Source organism: Narcine bancroftii, chromosome 1, assembly GCF_036971445.1.
Source record: "Narcine bancroftii isolate sNarBan1 chromosome 1, sNarBan1.hap1, whole genome shotgun sequence".
In the NCBI taxonomy this organism is placed as follows: domain Eukaryota; kingdom Metazoa; phylum Chordata; class Chondrichthyes; order Torpediniformes; family Narcinidae; genus Narcine; species Narcine bancroftii.
This window is the reverse complement of record NC_091469.1, coordinates 249,370,775-249,387,720: the sequence shown is the minus strand read 5'-3', so window position 1 is coordinate 249,387,720 and position 16,946 is coordinate 249,370,775. Positions and strand designations below refer to the sequence as shown.

At 50.6% G+C, this 16,946-nt stretch overlaps 1 protein-coding gene across 1 annotated transcript in view; it reads left to right on the top strand.

Moving 5' to 3' along the window:
• The window catches only part of LOC138740976 (myosin-binding protein C, cardiac-type-like), a 337,578-nt gene that overhangs the window by 287,884 nt on the left and 32,748 nt on the right, over positions 1-16,946 (top strand). Inside the window, exon 17 of the mRNA XM_069894359.1 lies at positions 14,919-15,023. Coding sequence (XP_069750460.1) covers positions 14,919-15,023 — 105 coding nt within the window. The remainder of the gene's footprint in view (positions 1-14,918; positions 15,024-16,946) is intronic.

Below are 16,946 nucleotides of genomic sequence, written 5' to 3'. Positions count from 1 at the left end.
GAGTGCATGTGTGCGTGTGTAGTAGGGGTACATGGATGTGTGTGTGCAATAGGGGTGCATGTGTGTGTGTGTAGTAAGGGTGTGTAGTAGGTGTGTGTGTGTGTGTGTGAAGTAAGGGTGTATGTGTGTGTGAAGTAGGGGTGTATGTGTGTGTGTGTGTGTGTGTAGTAAGGGTGTGTAGTAGGGGTGCGAATGTATGTGTGTAGTAGGGGTGTATGTGTGTGTGTGTAGTAGGGGAGTGTAGTAGGCAAGCGTTTGTGTGTGTGTGTAATAGGGGTGCATGTGTGTGTAGTAGGGGTGCGTGGGTGTGTGTGTGTGCAGTAGGGGTGTGCAGTAGGGGTGCGCGTGTGTGTGTGTGTGTGTGCGTGTGTTGTAGGAGTGCATGTGTGTGTAGTAGTGGTGTGTAATAGGGGTGCGTGTGTGTGTAGTAGGGGTGTGTAGTAGGGGTGCGTGAGTGTGTAGTAGTGTGTGTGTGTAGTAGGGGTGTGTGTGTATAGTTGGGATGCATGTGTGTGTGTAATAGGGGTGCAGGTGTGTGTGTATTAGGGGTGTGTGTGTGTGTAGTAGGGGTGTGTGTGTGTAGTAGTAGGGGTGTGTGTGTGTGTGTGTAGTAGGGGTGCATGTGTGTGCATAGTAGGAGTGCATGTGTGTGTGTAGTAGGCATGTGTAGTAGGGGTGCATGTGTGTGTTAAGTAGGCATGTGTAGTAGGGGTGCGTGTGTGTGTGTAGTAGGGATGTGTGTGTGTTTAGTATGGGTGCATGTGTGTGTGTAGTTGGGGTGGGTGTGTGTGTGCATACAGCAGGGGTGCATGTGTATGTGTAGAAGGGGTGTGTGTGTGTGTTCAGTTGGTGTGCATGTGTGTGCATGGGTAGTAGGGGTGCATATGTGTGTAGTAGGGGTGCGCATGTGTGAGTGTGTAGTAGAGGTGCATGTGTGTGTGTAGTAGGGGAGTGTAGTAGGGTTGCATGTATGTATGAGTGTGTGTGTGTGTGTAGTAGGGGTGCATGTGTATGTGTAGAAAGGGTGTGTGTGTGTTTAGTTGGTGTGCATGTGTGTGCATGTGCAGTAGAGGTGCATGTGTGTGCATGTGTAGTAGGGGTGCATGTGTATGTGTGTGTAGTACGTGTGCGTGTGCGTGTGTGTGTGTAGTCGGCATGTGTAGTAGGGGAGTGTGTGTGAAGTAGGTGTGTGTAGTAGGGGTGCGTGTGTGTGTGTGTGTGTGTAGTAGGGATGTGTGTGTGAGTTTAGTATGGGTGCATGTGTGTGCGTAGTTGGGGTGCGTATGTGTGTGTGTATAGCAGGGGTGCATGTGTATATGTAGAAGGGGTGTGTGAGTGTGCTTAGTAGGTGTGCATGTGTGTGCATGTGTAGTAGGGGTGCATGTGTGTGTGTGTAGTAGGTGTGCGTGTGTGTGTGTGTGTAGTAGGTGTGCATGTGTGTGCATGTGTAGTAGGGGGTGCATGTGTGTGCATGTGTAGTAGGTGTGTGTGTGTGTTTAGCAGGGGTGCGTGTGTGAGCGTGTGTAGTAGGGGTGTGTGAGTGCATGTGTAGTAGGGTTGCTTGTGTGTGTGTGGTTAGTAAGGGTGCTTGTGTGTCTGTGTGTGTGTACTAGGGGTGTGTGTGTATTTAGTAGGGGTGCGTGTGTGTGCATGTGTAGTAGGGGTGCATGTGTGTCCGTGTGCAGTATGGTTCATGTGTGTTTGTGTGTGTGTGTGTGTGTGTGTGTGTGTGTGCGTGTGTGTGTGTGTGCGTGTGTGTGTGTGTGTGTGTGTGTAGTAGTAGGGGTGCGTGTGTGTGTGTGTGTAGTAGTAGGGGTGCGTGTGTGTGTGTGTATAGTAGGGGTGCATGTGTGTGCATAGTAGGGGTGCATGTGTGTGTGTGTAGTAGGCATGTGTAGTAGGGGTGCGTGTGTGTGTGAAGTAGGTGTGTGTAGTAGGGGTGCATGTGTGTGTGTGTGTGTAGTAGGGATGTGTGTGTGTTTAGTATGGGTGCATGTGTGTGTGTAGTTGGGGTGTGTGTGTAGTAGGGGTGCGTGGGTGTGTGTGTGTGTGAGCAGTAGGGGTGTGCAGTAGGGGTGCGTGTGTGTGTGTGCGTGTGTGTGTGTTGTAGGAGTGCATGTGTGAGTAGTAGTGGTGTGTAGTAGGGGTGCGTTTGTGTGTGTAGTAGGGGTGCGTGAGTGTGTAGTAGGGTGTGTGTGTAGTAGGGGTGTGTGTGTATAGTTGGGGTGCATGTGTGTGTGTAATAGGGGTGCAGGTGTGTGTGTATTAGGGGTGTGTGTGTGTGTAGTAGGGGTGTGTGTGTGTAGTAGGGGTGCATGTGTGTGCATAGTAGGAGTGCATGTGTAGTAGGGGTGCGTGTGTGTGTGTAGTAGGGATGTGTGTGTGTTTAGTATGGGTGCATGTGTGTGTGTAGTTGGGGTGCGAGTGTGTGTGCATATAGCAGGGGTGCATGTGTGTGTGTAGTAGGGGAGTGTAGTAGGGTTGCATGTGTGTGTGAAGTAGGCGTGTATAGTAGGGGTGCGTGTGTGTGTAGTAGGGATGTGTGTGTGTTTAGTATGGGTGCATGTGTGTGTGTGTAGTTGGGATGCATGTGTGTGTGCGTATAGCAGGGGTGCATGGGTGTGTGTGTAGTAGGGGAGTGTAGTAGGCAAGCGTGTGTGTGTGTGTGTGTGTAGTAGGGGTGCATGTGTGTGCAGTAGGGGTGCGTGTGTGTGTGTGTGCGCGTGTAGTAGGAGTGCATGTGTGTGTAGTAGGGGTGCATGTGTGTCTGTAGTAGGGGTGTGTAGTAGGAGTGCATGTGTGCGTGTGTAGTAGGGGTACATGGATGTGTGTGTGCAATAGGGGTGCATGTGTGTGTGTGTAGTAAGGGTGTGTAGTAGGTGTGTGTGTGTGTGTGTGAAGTAAGGGTGTATGTGTGTGTGAAGTAGGGGTGTATGTGTGTGTGTGTGTGTGTGTAGTAAGGGTGTGTAGTAGGGGTGCGAATGTATGTGTGTAGTAGGGGTGTATGTGTGTGTGTGTGTAGTAGGGGAGTGTAGTAGGCAAGCGTTTGTGTGTGTGTGTAATAGGGGTGCATGTGTGTGTAGTAGGGGTGCGTGGGTGTGTGTGTGTGCAGTAGGGGTGTGCAGTAGGGGTGCGCGTGTGTGTGTGTGTGTGCGTGTGTTGTAGGAGTGCATGTGTGTGTAGTAGTGGTGTGTAGTAGGGGTGCGTGGGTGTGTGTGTGTGCAGTAGGGGTGTGCAGTAGGGGTGCGCGTGTGTGTGTGTGTGTGCGTGTGTTGTAGGAGTGCATGTGTGTGTAGTAGTGGTGTGTAGTAGGGGTGCGTGTGTGTGTAGTAGGGGTGTGTAGTAGGGGTGCGTGAGTGTGTAGTAGGGTGTGTGTGTAGTAGGGGTGTGTGTGTATAGTTGGGATGCATGTGTGTGTGTAATAGGGGTGCAGGTGTGTGTGTATTAGGGGTGTGTGTGTGTGTAGTAGGGGTGTGTGTGTGTAGTAGGGGTGTGTGTGTGTGTGTAGTAGGGGTGCATGTGTGTGCATAGTAGGAGTGCATGTGTGTGTGTAGTAGGCATGTGTAGTAGGGGTGCATGTGTGTGTGAAGTAGGCATGTGTAGTAGGGGTGCGTGTGTGTGTGTAGTAGGGATGTGTGTGTGTGTTTAGTATGGGTGCATGTGTGTGTGTAGTTGGGGTGGGTGTGTGTGTGCATACAGCAGGGGTGCATGTGTATGTGTAGAAGGGGTGTGTGTGTGTGTTCAGTTGGTGTGCACGTGTGTGCATGGGTAGTAGGGGTGCATATGTGTGTAGTAGGGGTGCGCATGTGTGAGTGTGTAGTAGAGGTGCATGTGTGTGTGTAGTAGGGGAGTGTAGTAGGGTTGCATGTATGTATGAGTGTGTGTGTGTGTGTAGTAGGGGTGCATATGTATGTGTAGAAAGGGTGTGTGTGTGTTTAGTTGGTGTGCATGTGTGTGCATGTGCAGTAGAGGTGCATGTGTGTGCATGTGTAGTAGGGGTGCATGTGTATGTGTGTGTAGTACGTGTGCGTGTGTGTGTGTAGTAGGCATGTGTAGTAGGGGAGTGTGTGTGAAGTAGGTGTGTGTAGTAGGGGTGCGTGTGTGTGTGTGTGTAGTAGGGATGTGTGTGTGAGTTTAGTATGGGTGCATGTGTGTGCGTAGTTGGGGTGCGTATGTGTGTGTGTATAGCAGAGGTGCATGTGTATATGTAGAAGGGGTGTGTGAGTGTGCTTAGTAGGTGTGCATGTGTGTGCATGTGTAGTAGGGGTGCATGTGTGTGTGTGTAGTAGGTGTGCGTGTGTGTGTGTGTGTGTAGTAGGTGTGCATGTGTGTGCATGTGTAGTAGGGGGTGCATGTGTGTGCATGTGTAGTAGGTGTGTGTGTGTGTTTAGCAGGGGTGCGTGTGTGAGCATGTGTAGTAGGGGTGTGTGAGTGCATGTGTAGTAGGGGGTGCATGTGTGTGCATGTGTAGTAGGTGTGTGTGTGTGTTTAGCAGGGGTGCGTGTGTGAGCGTGTGTAGTAGGGGTGTGTGAGTGCATGTGTAGTAGGGTTGCTTGTGTGTGTGTGGTTAGTAAGGGTGCTTGTGTGTCTGTGTGTGTACTAGGGGTGTGTGTGTATTTAGTAGGGGTGCGTGTGTGTGCATGTGTAGTAGGGGTGCATGTGTGTCCGTGTGCAGTATGGTTCATGTGTGTTTGTGTGCGTGTGTGTGTGTGTGTGTGTGTGCGCGCGCGTGTGTGTGTGTGCGTGTGTGTGTGTGTGTGTGTGTGTGTGTGTGTGTGTGTGTGTGTGTGTAGTAGGGGTGCGTGTGTGTGTGTGTGTGTAGTAGTAGGGGTGCGTGTGTGTGTGTGTATAGTAGGGGTGCATGTGTGTGCATAGTAGGGGTGCATGTGTGTGTGTGTAGTAGGCATGTGTAGTAGGGGTGCGTGTGTGTGTGATGTAGGTGTGTGTAGTAGGGGTGCATGTGTGTGTGTGTAGTAGGGATGTGTGTGTGTTTAGTATGGGTGCATGTGTGTGTGTAGTTGGGGTGTGTGTGTAGTAGGGGTGCGTGGGTGTGTGTGTGTGTGAGCAGTAGGGGTGTGCAGTAGGGGTGCGTGTGTGTGTGAGCGTGTGCGTGTGTTGTAGGAGTGCATGTGTGAGTAGTAGTGGTGTGTAGTAGGGGTGCGTTTGTGTGTGTAGTAGGGGTGCGTGAGTGTGTAGTAGGGTGTGTGTGTAGTAGGGGTGTGTGTGTATAGTTGGGGTGCATGTGTGTGTGTAATAGGGGTGCAGGTGTGTGTGTATTAGGGGTGTGTGTGTGTGTAGTAGGGGTGTGTGTGTGTAGTAGGGGTGCATGTGTGTACATAGTAGGAGTGCATGTGTAGTAGGGGTGCGTGTGTGTGTGTAGTAGGGATGTGTGTGTGTTTAGTATGGGTGCATGTGTGTGTGTAGTTGGGGTGCGAGTGTGTGTGCATATAGCAGGGGTGCATGTGTGTGTGTAGTAGGGGAGTGTAGTAGGGTTGCATGTGTGTGTGAAGTAGGCGTGTATAGTAGGGGTGCGTGTGTGTGTAGTAGGGATGTGTGTGTGTTTAGTATGGGTGCATGTGTGTGTGTGTAGTTGGGATGCATGTGTGTGTGCGTATAGCAGGGGTGCATGTGTATGTGTAGAAGGGGTGTGTGTGTGTTCAGTAGGTGTGCATGTGTGTGCATGTGTAGTAGGGGTGCATGTGTGTGAGTCTGTAGTAGGGGTGCGTGTGTGTGTGAAGTAGGCATGTGTAGTAGGGGTGCGTGTGTGTGTAGTAGGGATGTGTGTGTGTTTAGTATGGGTGCATGTGTGTGTGTGTAGTTGGGATGCATGTGTGTGTGTGTGTATAGCAGGGGTGCATGTGTATGTGTAGAAGGGGTGTGTGTGTGTTCAGTAGGTGTGCATGTGTGTGCATGTGTAGTAGGGGTGCATGTGTGTGAGTCTGTAGTAGGGGTGCGTGTGTGTGTGTGTGTAGTAGGGGTGCAAGTGTGTGTATGTAGTATGGGTGTGTAGTAGGGTGCATGTGTGTATGTGTGTGTGTGTAGTAGGGGTGCGTGTGTGTGTGTAGTAGGGATGTGTGTGTGTGTTTAGTATGGGTGCAAGTGTGTGTGTAGTTGGGGTGTGTGTGTGTGTATAGCAGGGGTGCATGTGTATGTGTAGAAGGGGTGTGTGTGTGTTTAGTTGGTGTGCATGTGTGTGCATGTGCAGTAGAGGTGCATGTGTGTGCGTGTGTAGTAGGGGTGCATGTGTATTTGTGTGTAGTAGGGGTGCAAGTGTGTGTATGTAGTATGGGTGTGTAGTAGGGTGCATGTGTGTATGTGTGTGTGTGTAGTAGGGGTGTGTGTGTGTGTGTAGTAGGCATGTGTAGTAGGGGAGTGTGTGTGAAGTAGGTGTGTGTAGTAGGGGTGCGTGTGTGTGTGTGTAGTAGGGATGTGTGTGAGAGTTTAGTATGGGTGCATGTGTGTGCGTAGTTGGGGTGCGTATGTGTGTGTGTATAGCAGGGGTGCATGTGTATATGTAGAAGGGGTGTGTGTGTGCTTAGTAGGTGTGCAAGTGTGTGCATGTGTAGTAGGGGTGCATGTGTGTGTGTGTAGTAGGTGTGCGTGTGTGTGTGTGTAGTAGGTGTGCATGTGTGTGCATGTGTAGTAGGGGGTGCATGTGTGTGCATGTGTAGTAGGTGTGTGTGTGTGTTTAGCAGGGGTGCGTGTGTGAGCGTGTGTAGTAGGGGTGTGTGAGTGCATGTGTAGTAGGGTTGCTTGTGTGTGTGTGTTTAGTAAGGGTTCTTGTGTGTCTGTGTGTGTACTAGGGGTGTGTGTGTGTGTGTTTAGTAGGGGTGCGTGTGTGTGCATGTGTAGTAGGGGTGCATGTGTGTCCGTATGCAGTAGGGTTCATGTGTGTTTGTGTGTGTGTGTGTGTGTGTGTGTGTGTGTGTGTGTGTGTGTGTGTGGTGTAGTAGGGGTGTGTGTGTGTGTGTGTGTAGTAGTAGGGGTGCGTGTGTGTGTGTATAGTAGGGGTGCATGTGTGTGCATAGTAGGGGTGCATGTGTGTGTGTGTAGTAGGCATGTGTAGTAGGGGTGCGTGTGTGTGTGAAGTAGGTGTGTGTAGTAGGGGTGCATGTGTGTGTGTAGTAGGGATGTGTGTGTGTTTAGTATGGGTGCATGTGTGTGTGTAGTTGGGGTGTGTGTGTGTGCATATAGCAGGGGTGCATGTGTATGTGTAGAAGGGGTGTGTGTGTTCAGTAGGTGTGCATGAGTGTGTGTAGTAGGGGAGTGTAGTAGGGGTGCATGTATATATGTGTGTGTGTGTGTGTAGTAGGTGTGTGTGTAGTAGGTGTGTGTGTGTGTGTGTGTGTAGTAGGCGTGTGTAGTATGGGTGCATGTGTGTGTATGTAGTATGGGTGTGTAGTAGGGTGTATGTGTGTATGTGTGTGTGTGTGTAGTAGGGGTGTGTGTGTGTAGTAGGCGTGTGTAGTAGGGGTGCGTGTGTGTGTGAAGTAGGCGTGTGTAGTAGGGGGTGCGTGTGTGTGTGTGTAGTAGGGATATGTGTGTGTGTTTCGTATGGGTGCATGTGTGTGTGTAGTTGGGGTGCGTATGTGTGTGTGTATAGCAGGGGTGCATGTGTATATGTAGAAGGGGTGTGTATGTGCTTAGTAGGTGTGCATGTGTGTGCATCTGTAGTAGGGGTGCATGTGTGTGTGTGTGTAGTAGGGGTGCGTGTGTGTGTGTAATAGGTGTGTGTAGTAGGGGTGTGTGTGTGTGAAGTAGGCGTGTGTAGTAGGGGTGTGTGTGTGTGTAGTAGGGATGTGTGTGTGTGTGTGTTTAGTATGGGTGCATGTGTGTGTGTAGTAGGGGTGCGTGTGTGTGTGTGTAATAGGTGTGTGTAGTAGGGGTGAGTGTGTGTGAAGTAGGCGTGTGTAATAGGGATGTGTGTGTGTGTGTAGTAGGGATGTGTGTGTGTGTTTAGTATGGGTGAATGTATGTGTGTAGTAGGGGGTGCGTGTGTGTGTGTGTAGTAGGGATATGTGTGTGTGTTTCGTATGGGTGCATGTGTGTGTGTAGTTGGGGTGCGTATGTGTGTGTGTATAGCAGGGGTGCATGTGTATATGTAGAAGGGGTGTGTATGTGCTTAGTAGGTGTGCATGTGTGTGCATCTGTAGTAGGGGTGCATGTGTGTGTGTGTGTAGTAGGGGTGCGTGTGTGTGTGTAATAGGTGTGTGTAGTAGGGGTGTGTGTGTGTGAAGTAGGCGTGTGTAGTAGGGGTGTGTGTGTGTGTAGTAGGGATGTGTGTGTGTGTGTGTTTAGTATGGGTGCATGTGTGTGTGTAGTAGGGGTGCGTGTGTGTGTGTGTAATAGGTGTGTGTAGTAGGGGTGAGTGTGTGTGAAGTAGGCGTGTGTAATAGGGATGTGTGTGTGTGTGTAGTAGGGATGTGTGTGTGTGTTTAGTATGGGTGAATGTATGTGTGTAGTTGGGGTGCGTGTGTGTTTGTATAGCAGGGGTGCATGTGTATGTATAGAAGGGGTGTGTGTGTGTGTTTAGTAGGTGTGCATGTGTGTGCATGTGTAGTAGGGGTGCATGTGTGTGCGTGTGTAGTAGGGGTGCATGTGTATGTGTGTGTGTGTAGTAGGGGTGCATGTGTGTGCATGTGTAGTAGGTGTGCGTGTGTGTGTGTGTTTTGCAGGGGTGCGTTGTGAGCGTGTGTAGTAGAGCTGTGTGTGTGCATGTGTAGAAGGGGTGCTTGTGTGTGTGTGTTTAGTAAGGGTGCTTGTGTGTCTGTGTGTGTGTGTACTTGGGGTGCATGTGTGTGTAGTGGGGTGCATTTGTTTGTGTAGTAGGTGTGTGTGTGTGTGTGTGTGTGTGTGTGTGTGTGTGTGTGTGTGGTGTAGTAGGGGTGTGTGTGTGTGTGTGTGTAGTAGTAGGGGTGCGTGTGTGTGTGTATAGTAGGGGTGCATGTGTGTGCATAGTAGGGGTGCATGTGTGTGTGTGTAGTAGGCATGTGTAGTAGGGGTGCGTGTGTGTGTGAAGTAGGTGTGTGTAGTAGGGGTGCATGTGTGTGTGTAGTAGGGATGTGTGTGTGTTTAGTATGGGTGCATGTGTGTGTGTAGTTGGGGTGTGTGTGTGTGCATATAGCAGGGGTGCATGTGTATGTGTAGAAGGGGTGTGTGTGTTCAGTAGGTGTGCATGAGTGTGTGTAGTAGGGGAGTGTAGTAGGGGTGCATGTATATATGTGTGTGTGTGTGTGTAGTAGGTGTGTGTGTAGTAGGTGTGTGTGTGTGTGTGTGTGTGTAGTAGGCGTGTGTAGTATGGGTGCATGTGTGTGTATGTAGTATGGGTGTGTAGTAGGGTGTATGTGTGTATGTGTGTGTGTGTGTAGTAGGGGTGTGTGTGTGTAGTAGGCGTGTGTAGTAGGGGTGCGTGTGTGTGTGAAGTAGGCGTGTGTAGTAGGGGGTGCGTGTGTGTGTGTGTAGTAGGGATATGTGTGTGTGTTTCGTATGGGTGCATGTGTGTGTGTAGTTGGGGTGCGTATGTGTGTGTGTATAGCAGGGGTGCATGTGTATATGTAGAAGGGGTGTGTATGTGCTTAGTAGGTGTGCATGTGTGTGCATCTGTAGTAGGGGTGCATGTGTGTGTGTGTGTAGTAGGGGTGCGTGTGTGTGTGTAATAGGTGTGTGTAGTAGGGGTGTGTGTGTGAAGTAGGCGTGTGTAGTAGGGGTGTGTGTGTGTGTAGTAGGGATGTGTGTGTGTGTGTGTTTAGTATGGGTGCATGTGTGTGTGTAGTAGGGGTGCGTGTGTGTGTGTGTAATAGGTGTGTGTAGTAGGGGTGAGTGTGTGTGAAGTAGGCGTGTGTAATAGGGATGTGTGTGTGTGTGTAGTAGGGATGTGTGTGTGTGTTTAGTATGGGTGAATGTATGTGTGTAGTTGGGGTGCGTGTGTGTTTGTATAGCAGGGGTGCATGTGTATGTATAGAAGGGGTGTGTGTGTGTGTTTAGTAGGTGTGCATGTGTGTGCATGTGTAGTAGGGGTGCATGTGTGTGCGTGTGTAGTAGGGGTGCATGTGTATGTGTGTGTGTGTAGTAGGGGTGCATGTGTGTGCATGTGTAGTAGGTGTGCGTGTGTGTGTGTGTTTTGCAGGGGTGCGTGTGTGAGCGTGTGTAGTAGAGCTGTGTGTGTGCATGTGTAGAAGGGGTGCTTGTGTGTGTGTGTTTAGTAAGGGTGCTTGTGTGTCTGTGTGTGTGTGTACTTGGGGTGCATGTGTGTGTAGTGGGGTGCATTTGTTTGTGTAGTAGGTGTGTGTGTGTGTGTGTGTGTGTGTGTGTGTGTGTGTGTAGTAGGGGTGCGTGTGTGTGTGTGTGTGTAGTAGTAGGGGTGCGTGTGTGTGTGTGTATAGTAGGGGTGCATGTGTGTGCATAGTAGGGGTGCATGTGTGTGTGTGTAGTAGGCATGTGTAGTAGGGGTGCGTGTGTGTGTGATGTAGGTGTGTGTAGTAGGGGTGCATGTGTGTGTGTGTAGTAGGGATGTGTGTGTGTTTAGTATGGGTGCATGTGTGTGTGTAGTTGGGGTGTGTGTGTAGTAGGGGTGCGTGGGTGTGTGTGTGTGTGAGCAGTAGGGGTGTGCAGTAGGGGTGCGTGTGTGTGTGTGCGTGTGCGTGTGTTGTAGGAGTGCATGTGTGAGTAGTAGTGGTGTGTAGTAGGGGTGCGTTTGTGTGTGTAGTAGGGGTGCGTGAGTGTGTAGTAGGGTGTGTGTGTAGTAGGGGTGTGTGTGTATAGTTGGGGTGCATGTGTGTGTGTAATAGGGGTGCAGGTGTGTGTGTATTAGGGGTGTGTGTGTGTGTAGTAGGGGTGTGTGTGTGTAGTAGGGGTGCATGTGTGTGCATAGTAGGAGTGCATGTGTAGTAGGGGTGCGTGTGTGTGTGTAGTAGGGATGTGTGTGTGTTTAGTATGGGTGCATGTGTGTGTGTAGTTGGGGTGCGAGTGTGTGTGCATATAGCAGGGGTGCATGTGTGTGTGTAGTAGGGGAGTGTAGTAGGGTTGCATGTGTGTGTGAAGTAGGCGTGTATAGTAGGGGTGCGTGTGTGTGTAGTAGGGATGTGTGTGTGTTTAGTATGGGTGCATGTGTGTGTGTGTAGTTGGGATGCATGTGTGTGTGCGTATAGCAGGGGTGCATGTGTATGTGTAGAAGGGGTGTGTGTGTGTTCAGTAGGTGTGCATGTGTGTGCATGTGTAGTAGGGGTGCATGTGTGTGAGTCTGTAGTAGGGGTGCGTGTGTGTGTGAAGTAGGCATGTGTAGTAGGGGTGCGTGTGTGTGTAGTAGGGATGTGTGTGTGTTTAGTATGGGTGCATGTGTGTGTGTGTAGTTGGGATGCATGTGTGTGTGTGTGTATAGCAGGGGTGCATGTGTATGTGTAGAAGGGGTGTGTGTGTGTTCAGTAGGTGTGCATGTGTGTGCATGTGTAGTAGGGGTGCATGTGTGTGAGTCTGTAGTAGGGGTGCGTGTGTGTGTGTGTGTAGTAGGGGTGCAAGTGTGTGTATGTAGTATGGGTGTGTAGTAGGGTGCATGTGTGTATGTGTGTGTGTGTAGTAGGGGTGCGTGTGTGTGTGTAGTAGGGATGTGTGTGTGTGTTTAGTATGGGTGCAAGTGTGTGTGTAGTTGGGGTGTGTGTGTGTGTATAGCAGGGGTGCATGTGTATGTGTAGAAGGGGTGTGTGTGTGTTTAGTTGGTGTGCATGTGTGTGCATGTGCAGTAGAGGTGCATGTGTGTGCGTGTGTAGTAGGGGTGCATGTGTATTTGTGTGTAGTAGGGGTGCAAGTGTGTGTATGTAGTATGGGTGTGTAGTAGGGTGCATGTGTGTATGTGTGTGTGTGTAGTAGGGGTGTGTGTGTGTGTGTAGTAGGCATGTGTAGTAGGGGAGTGTGTGTGAAGTAGGTGTGTGTAGTAGGGGTGCGTGTGTGTGTGTGTAGTAGGGATGTGTGTGAGAGTTTAGTATGGGTGCATGTGTGTGCGTAGTTGGGGTGCGTATGTGTGTGTGTATAGCAGGGGTGCATGTGTATATGTAGAAGGGGTGTGTGTGTGCTTAGTAGGTGTGCAAGTGTGTGCATGTGTAGTAGGGGTGCATGTGTGTGTGTGTAGTAGGTGTGCGTGTGTGTGTGTGTAGTAGGTGTGCATGTGTGTGCATGTGTAGTAGGGGGTGCATGTGTGTGCATGTGTAGTAGGTGTGTGTGTGTGTTTAGCAGGGGTGCGTGTGTGAGCGTGTGTAGTAGGGGTGTGTGAGTGCATGTGTAGTAGGGTTGCTTGTGTGTGTGTGTTTAGTAAGGGTTCTTGTGTGTCTGTGTGTGTACTAGGGGTGTGTGTGTGTGTGTTTAGTAGGGGTGCGTGTGTGTGCATGTGTAGTAGGGGTGCATGTGTGTCCGTATGCAGTAGGGTTCATGTGTGTTTGTGTGTGTGTGTGTGTGTGTGTGTGTGTGTGTGTGTGTGTGTGTGTGTGTGGTGTAGTAGGGGTGTGTGTGTGTGTGTGTGTAGTAGTAGGGGTGCGTGTGTGTGTGTATAGTAGGGGTGCATGTGTGTGCATAGTAGGGGTGCATGTGTGTGTGTGTAGTAGGCATGTGTAGTAGGGGTGCGTGTGTGTGTGAAGTAGGTGTGTGTAGTAGGGGTGCATGTGTGTGTGTAGTAGGGATGTGTGTGTGTTTAGTATGGGTGCATGTGTGTGTGTAGTTGGGGTGTGTGTGTGTGCATATAGCAGGGGTGCATGTGTATGTGTAGAAGGGGTGTGTGTGTTCAGTAGGTGTGCATGAGTGTGTGTAGTAGGGGAGTGTAGTAGGGGTGCATGTATATATGTGTGTGTGTGTGTGTAGTAGGTGTGTGTGTAGTAGGTGTGTGTGTGTGTGTGTGTGTAGTAGGCGTGTGTAGTATGGGTGCATGTGTGTGTATGTAGTATGGGTGTGTAGTAGGGTGTATGTGTGTATGTGTGTGTGTGTGTAGTAGGGGTGTGTGTGTGTAGTAGGCGTGTGTAGTAGGGGTGCGTGTGTGTGTGAAGTAGGCGTGTGTAGTAGGGGGTGCGTGTGTGTGTGTGTAGTAGGGATATGTGTGTGTGTTTCGTATGGGTGCATGTGTGTGTGTAGTTGGGGTGCGTATGTGTGTGTGTATAGCAGGGGTGCATGTGTATATGTAGAAGGGGTGTGTATGTGCTTAGTAGGTGTGCATGTGTGTGCATCTGTAGTAGGGGTGCATGTGTGTGTGTGTGTAGTAGGGGTGCGTGTGTGTGTGTAATAGGTGTGTGTAGTAGGGGTGTGTGTGTGTGAAGTAGGCGTGTGTAGTAGGGGTGTGTGTGTGTGTAGTAGGGATGTGTGTGTGTGTGTGTTTAGTATGGGTGCATGTGTGTGTGTAGTAGGGGTGCGTGTGTGTGTGTGTAATAGGTGTGTGTAGTAGGGGTGAGTGTGTGTGAAGTAGGCGTGTGTAATAGGGATGTGTGTGTGTGTGTAGTAGGGATGTGTGTGTGTGTTTAGTATGGGTGAATGTATGTGTGTAGTTGGGGTGCGTGTGTGTTTGTATAGCAGGGGTGCATGTGTATGTATAGAAGGGGTGTGTGTGTGTGTTTAGTAGGTGTGCATGTGTGTGCATGTGTAGTAGGGGTGCATGTGTGTGCGTGTGTAGTAGGGGTGCATGTGTTGTGTGTGTGTGTAGTAGGGGTGCATGTGTGTGCATGTGTAGTAGGTGTGCGTGTGTGTGTGTGTTTTGCAGGGGTGCGTGTGTGAGCGTGTGTAGTAGAGCTGTGTGTGTGCATGTGTAGAAGGGGTGCTTGTGTGTGTGTGTTTAGTAAGGGTGCTTGTGTGTCTGTGTGTGTGTGTACTTGGGGTGCATGTGTGTGTAGTGGGGTGCATTTGTTTGTGTAGTAGGTGTGTGTGTGTGTGTGTGTGTGTGTGTGTGTGTGTGTGTGTGTGTGTGTGTGTGTGCGAACATCGCATTTCTCCCGGTTTACCTGCAGTTGCTGGCTCCCACTCCCATGGAAGAGACTCCAGTCTATCAGGAGCCATGAACCTTGGGTGTGACCTCACTCCAGGCCAGGGCCAGCGCTAAAGTGGGGGTTAATCGTGGGCATTTCCCCAAACCAAATGAAGTATTGAGAACCCCCCCACCTGCTCGCGGCCATTGCCCCCACCCAAAATGAGGTATCGTGACCTTGACCCACAGCACTCGCGTCACAACTCTCCACATGATATAAGCAGCGTGTTTGTCTGTTACATGGAGGTGGTCATGGTAGGAAGGCACCCAACCCCCCCTGCTGAGCGAGTTTTCTCACATCAGATTGTGCCCCTCGCAGTTATCTAATGCCCCCCAATTAGACGTTCTGACGCCTAGCCCTACTCCGGGTCACTCTGAACATTTCCATGGTCAAAGAGCTGCGCGGTTAACCTCGGGGTTTAGCACATCTCTATCACAAAGCCAGTGGCCTGGGTTCGGATCTGGTGCTGTCAGTAAGGTATTTGTTTGCCCTCCCTGTGACCAAAGTGGGTTTTCTCCCGCGTTCCAAAGACGGTCAGGGTTAATGGTTATTTGGTCACATGGGTGTGGGCTCGTGGAATGGCCTGTTACCGTGCCCTGTCTCTAAATGAACTGAACTATTACCCTTTGTTTCACCCTTGGTAAATTTGAAGGTTGTGTGGGAGATCCAGAGGGCAGATCATTTGTGGGGGTTGGAAGGTGGCAGTTCATCTCAAATGGAGCTGCTTTGTCAGTGAGGAGTGATGGTGCCTAATCACTAGGCAAACCTCAGCAGCTTATCCCTCACCTCACTCCAGCACTGTTGCTGCACAGGATCAGGCTCCCCTACCTGGTACTCATGCCCAGCACCTGCCCACTCTGCCCTTCACCCCCACTGTTCACCCGTGCCCCACATCCCCACCTCTCACCTTCTCCTTTGTCTTCCCAGATGTTCCCAACCCACCAGAAGCCCCGAGGGTTCTCAGCGTTGGGGAAGACAGCTGCACGATACAATGGGACCCACCAGTGTGCGACGGAGGACAGCCGGTGCTGGGTAAGGAGCTGTGTTAGGGATCCTGGATAGGGTTGGAGTGCACAGCCCAACCTTTCTCATCTTCCTTCCCTCATCACCCCTTCTTCTCGCCCGCTCTCCCTTCTCTCCTCTTATCTTCTCCACATTCTCCTCCATGCTCTCCCCTCTGTGCATTCTTCTCCCACTCTGGCCCCTCCCTCACTCCCTTCTCTCCCCTCACTTTCCCTTATGTCTCCCTCTCTATCTCCCTCTGCCCCCTCTTCTTCTGCTCCCCGTCTGCCCACCCTCCCTCTACCACATCTGTCCCTGCTGTCTCACCTTCCTCTCTCCACTTCCTTGCCTCGTTCTGCCTTCAACTCATTCTCTCTCCACATCACTCTCTCCCCCCTCACTATGCCCCTAACACTTTCACCCCCTTCCTTTTCCCCTCCCTCTCCCTCTCCCACTTCCAACTCCCCCTTCCCTTCCCTCTCCCCTCTCTCTCGGCCCCTCTCTGCCTATTCTTTCTCTCCCCCTCTCCTCCTCACAACCCCTCTCTCCCACTCTATCTCCTGCTTACCTCCCCCTCCCTCTCCCTGCTTCCAGTTCCCCCTCCCTCTACTCCTCTCTCTCTCCCCCTCCCTCATCCTCTCCCCTCTCTATGTCATCCTCCCACCTCCCCATCACTTCCTCTTTCCCACTTTCTCTCCTTCCTCTTCCCTCCCTCTCTCTCACCCTACCTCTATTTCCTGCCATGCTGACCCATCTCTCCTACTCTATTCCTCCCACTCAACCACCCTCCGCTTTGATAAGAACCAAATAGTGCTGACTAGAATCCCTGAAAATGCTGAACACCCTTTGATCTCTGTCTCTGAGGGCAATGTCTGAACATCATTCAAGAGGGTGAACCCTCGGAAGGCGTCATGCCTTGACGGCGTACCTGGCAGGGTACTGAAAATCTGTGCAAACCAACTGGCTGGAGTGTTCACGGACATTTTCCACCTGTCTTTGCTCCAGTCAGAGGTTCCCACCAGCTTCAAAAGGGCATCAATCATCCCGGTCCCCAAGAAGAGTCGTGTTGGCTGCCTCAACGTCTCTGTACCTCCCCTCTCCAACTGGATCCTTGACTTTCTCATCGGAATACCAATCAGTATTCTGGGAACAATGTTTCCTCCTCATTGATCATCAACACAGATGCATCCCAAAGGATGTATGCTTAGCCCACTGCTCTACCCATTATACACCCATGACGGTGTAGCCAGGTACAATTCCAATACTATCCACATTTGCTGATGACATCACAGGTGTCGGTAGAATCACAAACAGAAATGAGGAAGCGACAGGAGGGAGATAGATCAGCTCATTGAATGGTGTCACATCAACAACCTTGCGCTCAACGTCAGCAAAACCCAAGGAGCTGATTATGGAGTTCAGGAGGAAGTCATCAGGGGAACATGCCCCAGTCCTCAATGAGAGCTCAGTAGTGGAGAGGGTCAAGAACTTCAAATTCCTGGGTGTCAACATCTCCGACGATCTGTCCTGAAGCCTCCACGTTAATGTAATCACTAAGAAGGCTCGTCAGCAGTTATACATTGTGAGGTGTCTAAGGAGATTCAGTTTGTCACTGAAAATACTCGTAAACCTCTCTAGGTTTACCATGGAGAACATTTTGGCTGGTTGAATCACTGCCTGGTATGGAGGCACCAACTCTTAGGCCTGCAACATCACAGGCACCAGACTTCACTCCATCGAGGACATCTACATGAGCCGGTGTTTATAATAGCAGCCTCTATCCTCAAAGACCCTTCACTCAACTATCATCAGGGAAGAGGAACAGGAGTCTAAACACGAGCTCTCAGCGGCACAAGGACAGCTTCCTCCCCAATGCCATCAGATTCCTGAATAATCAATGAACCACAGACACTGCCCTACTTTTTGTGCTCTATTAATTTTTATATTTATTGT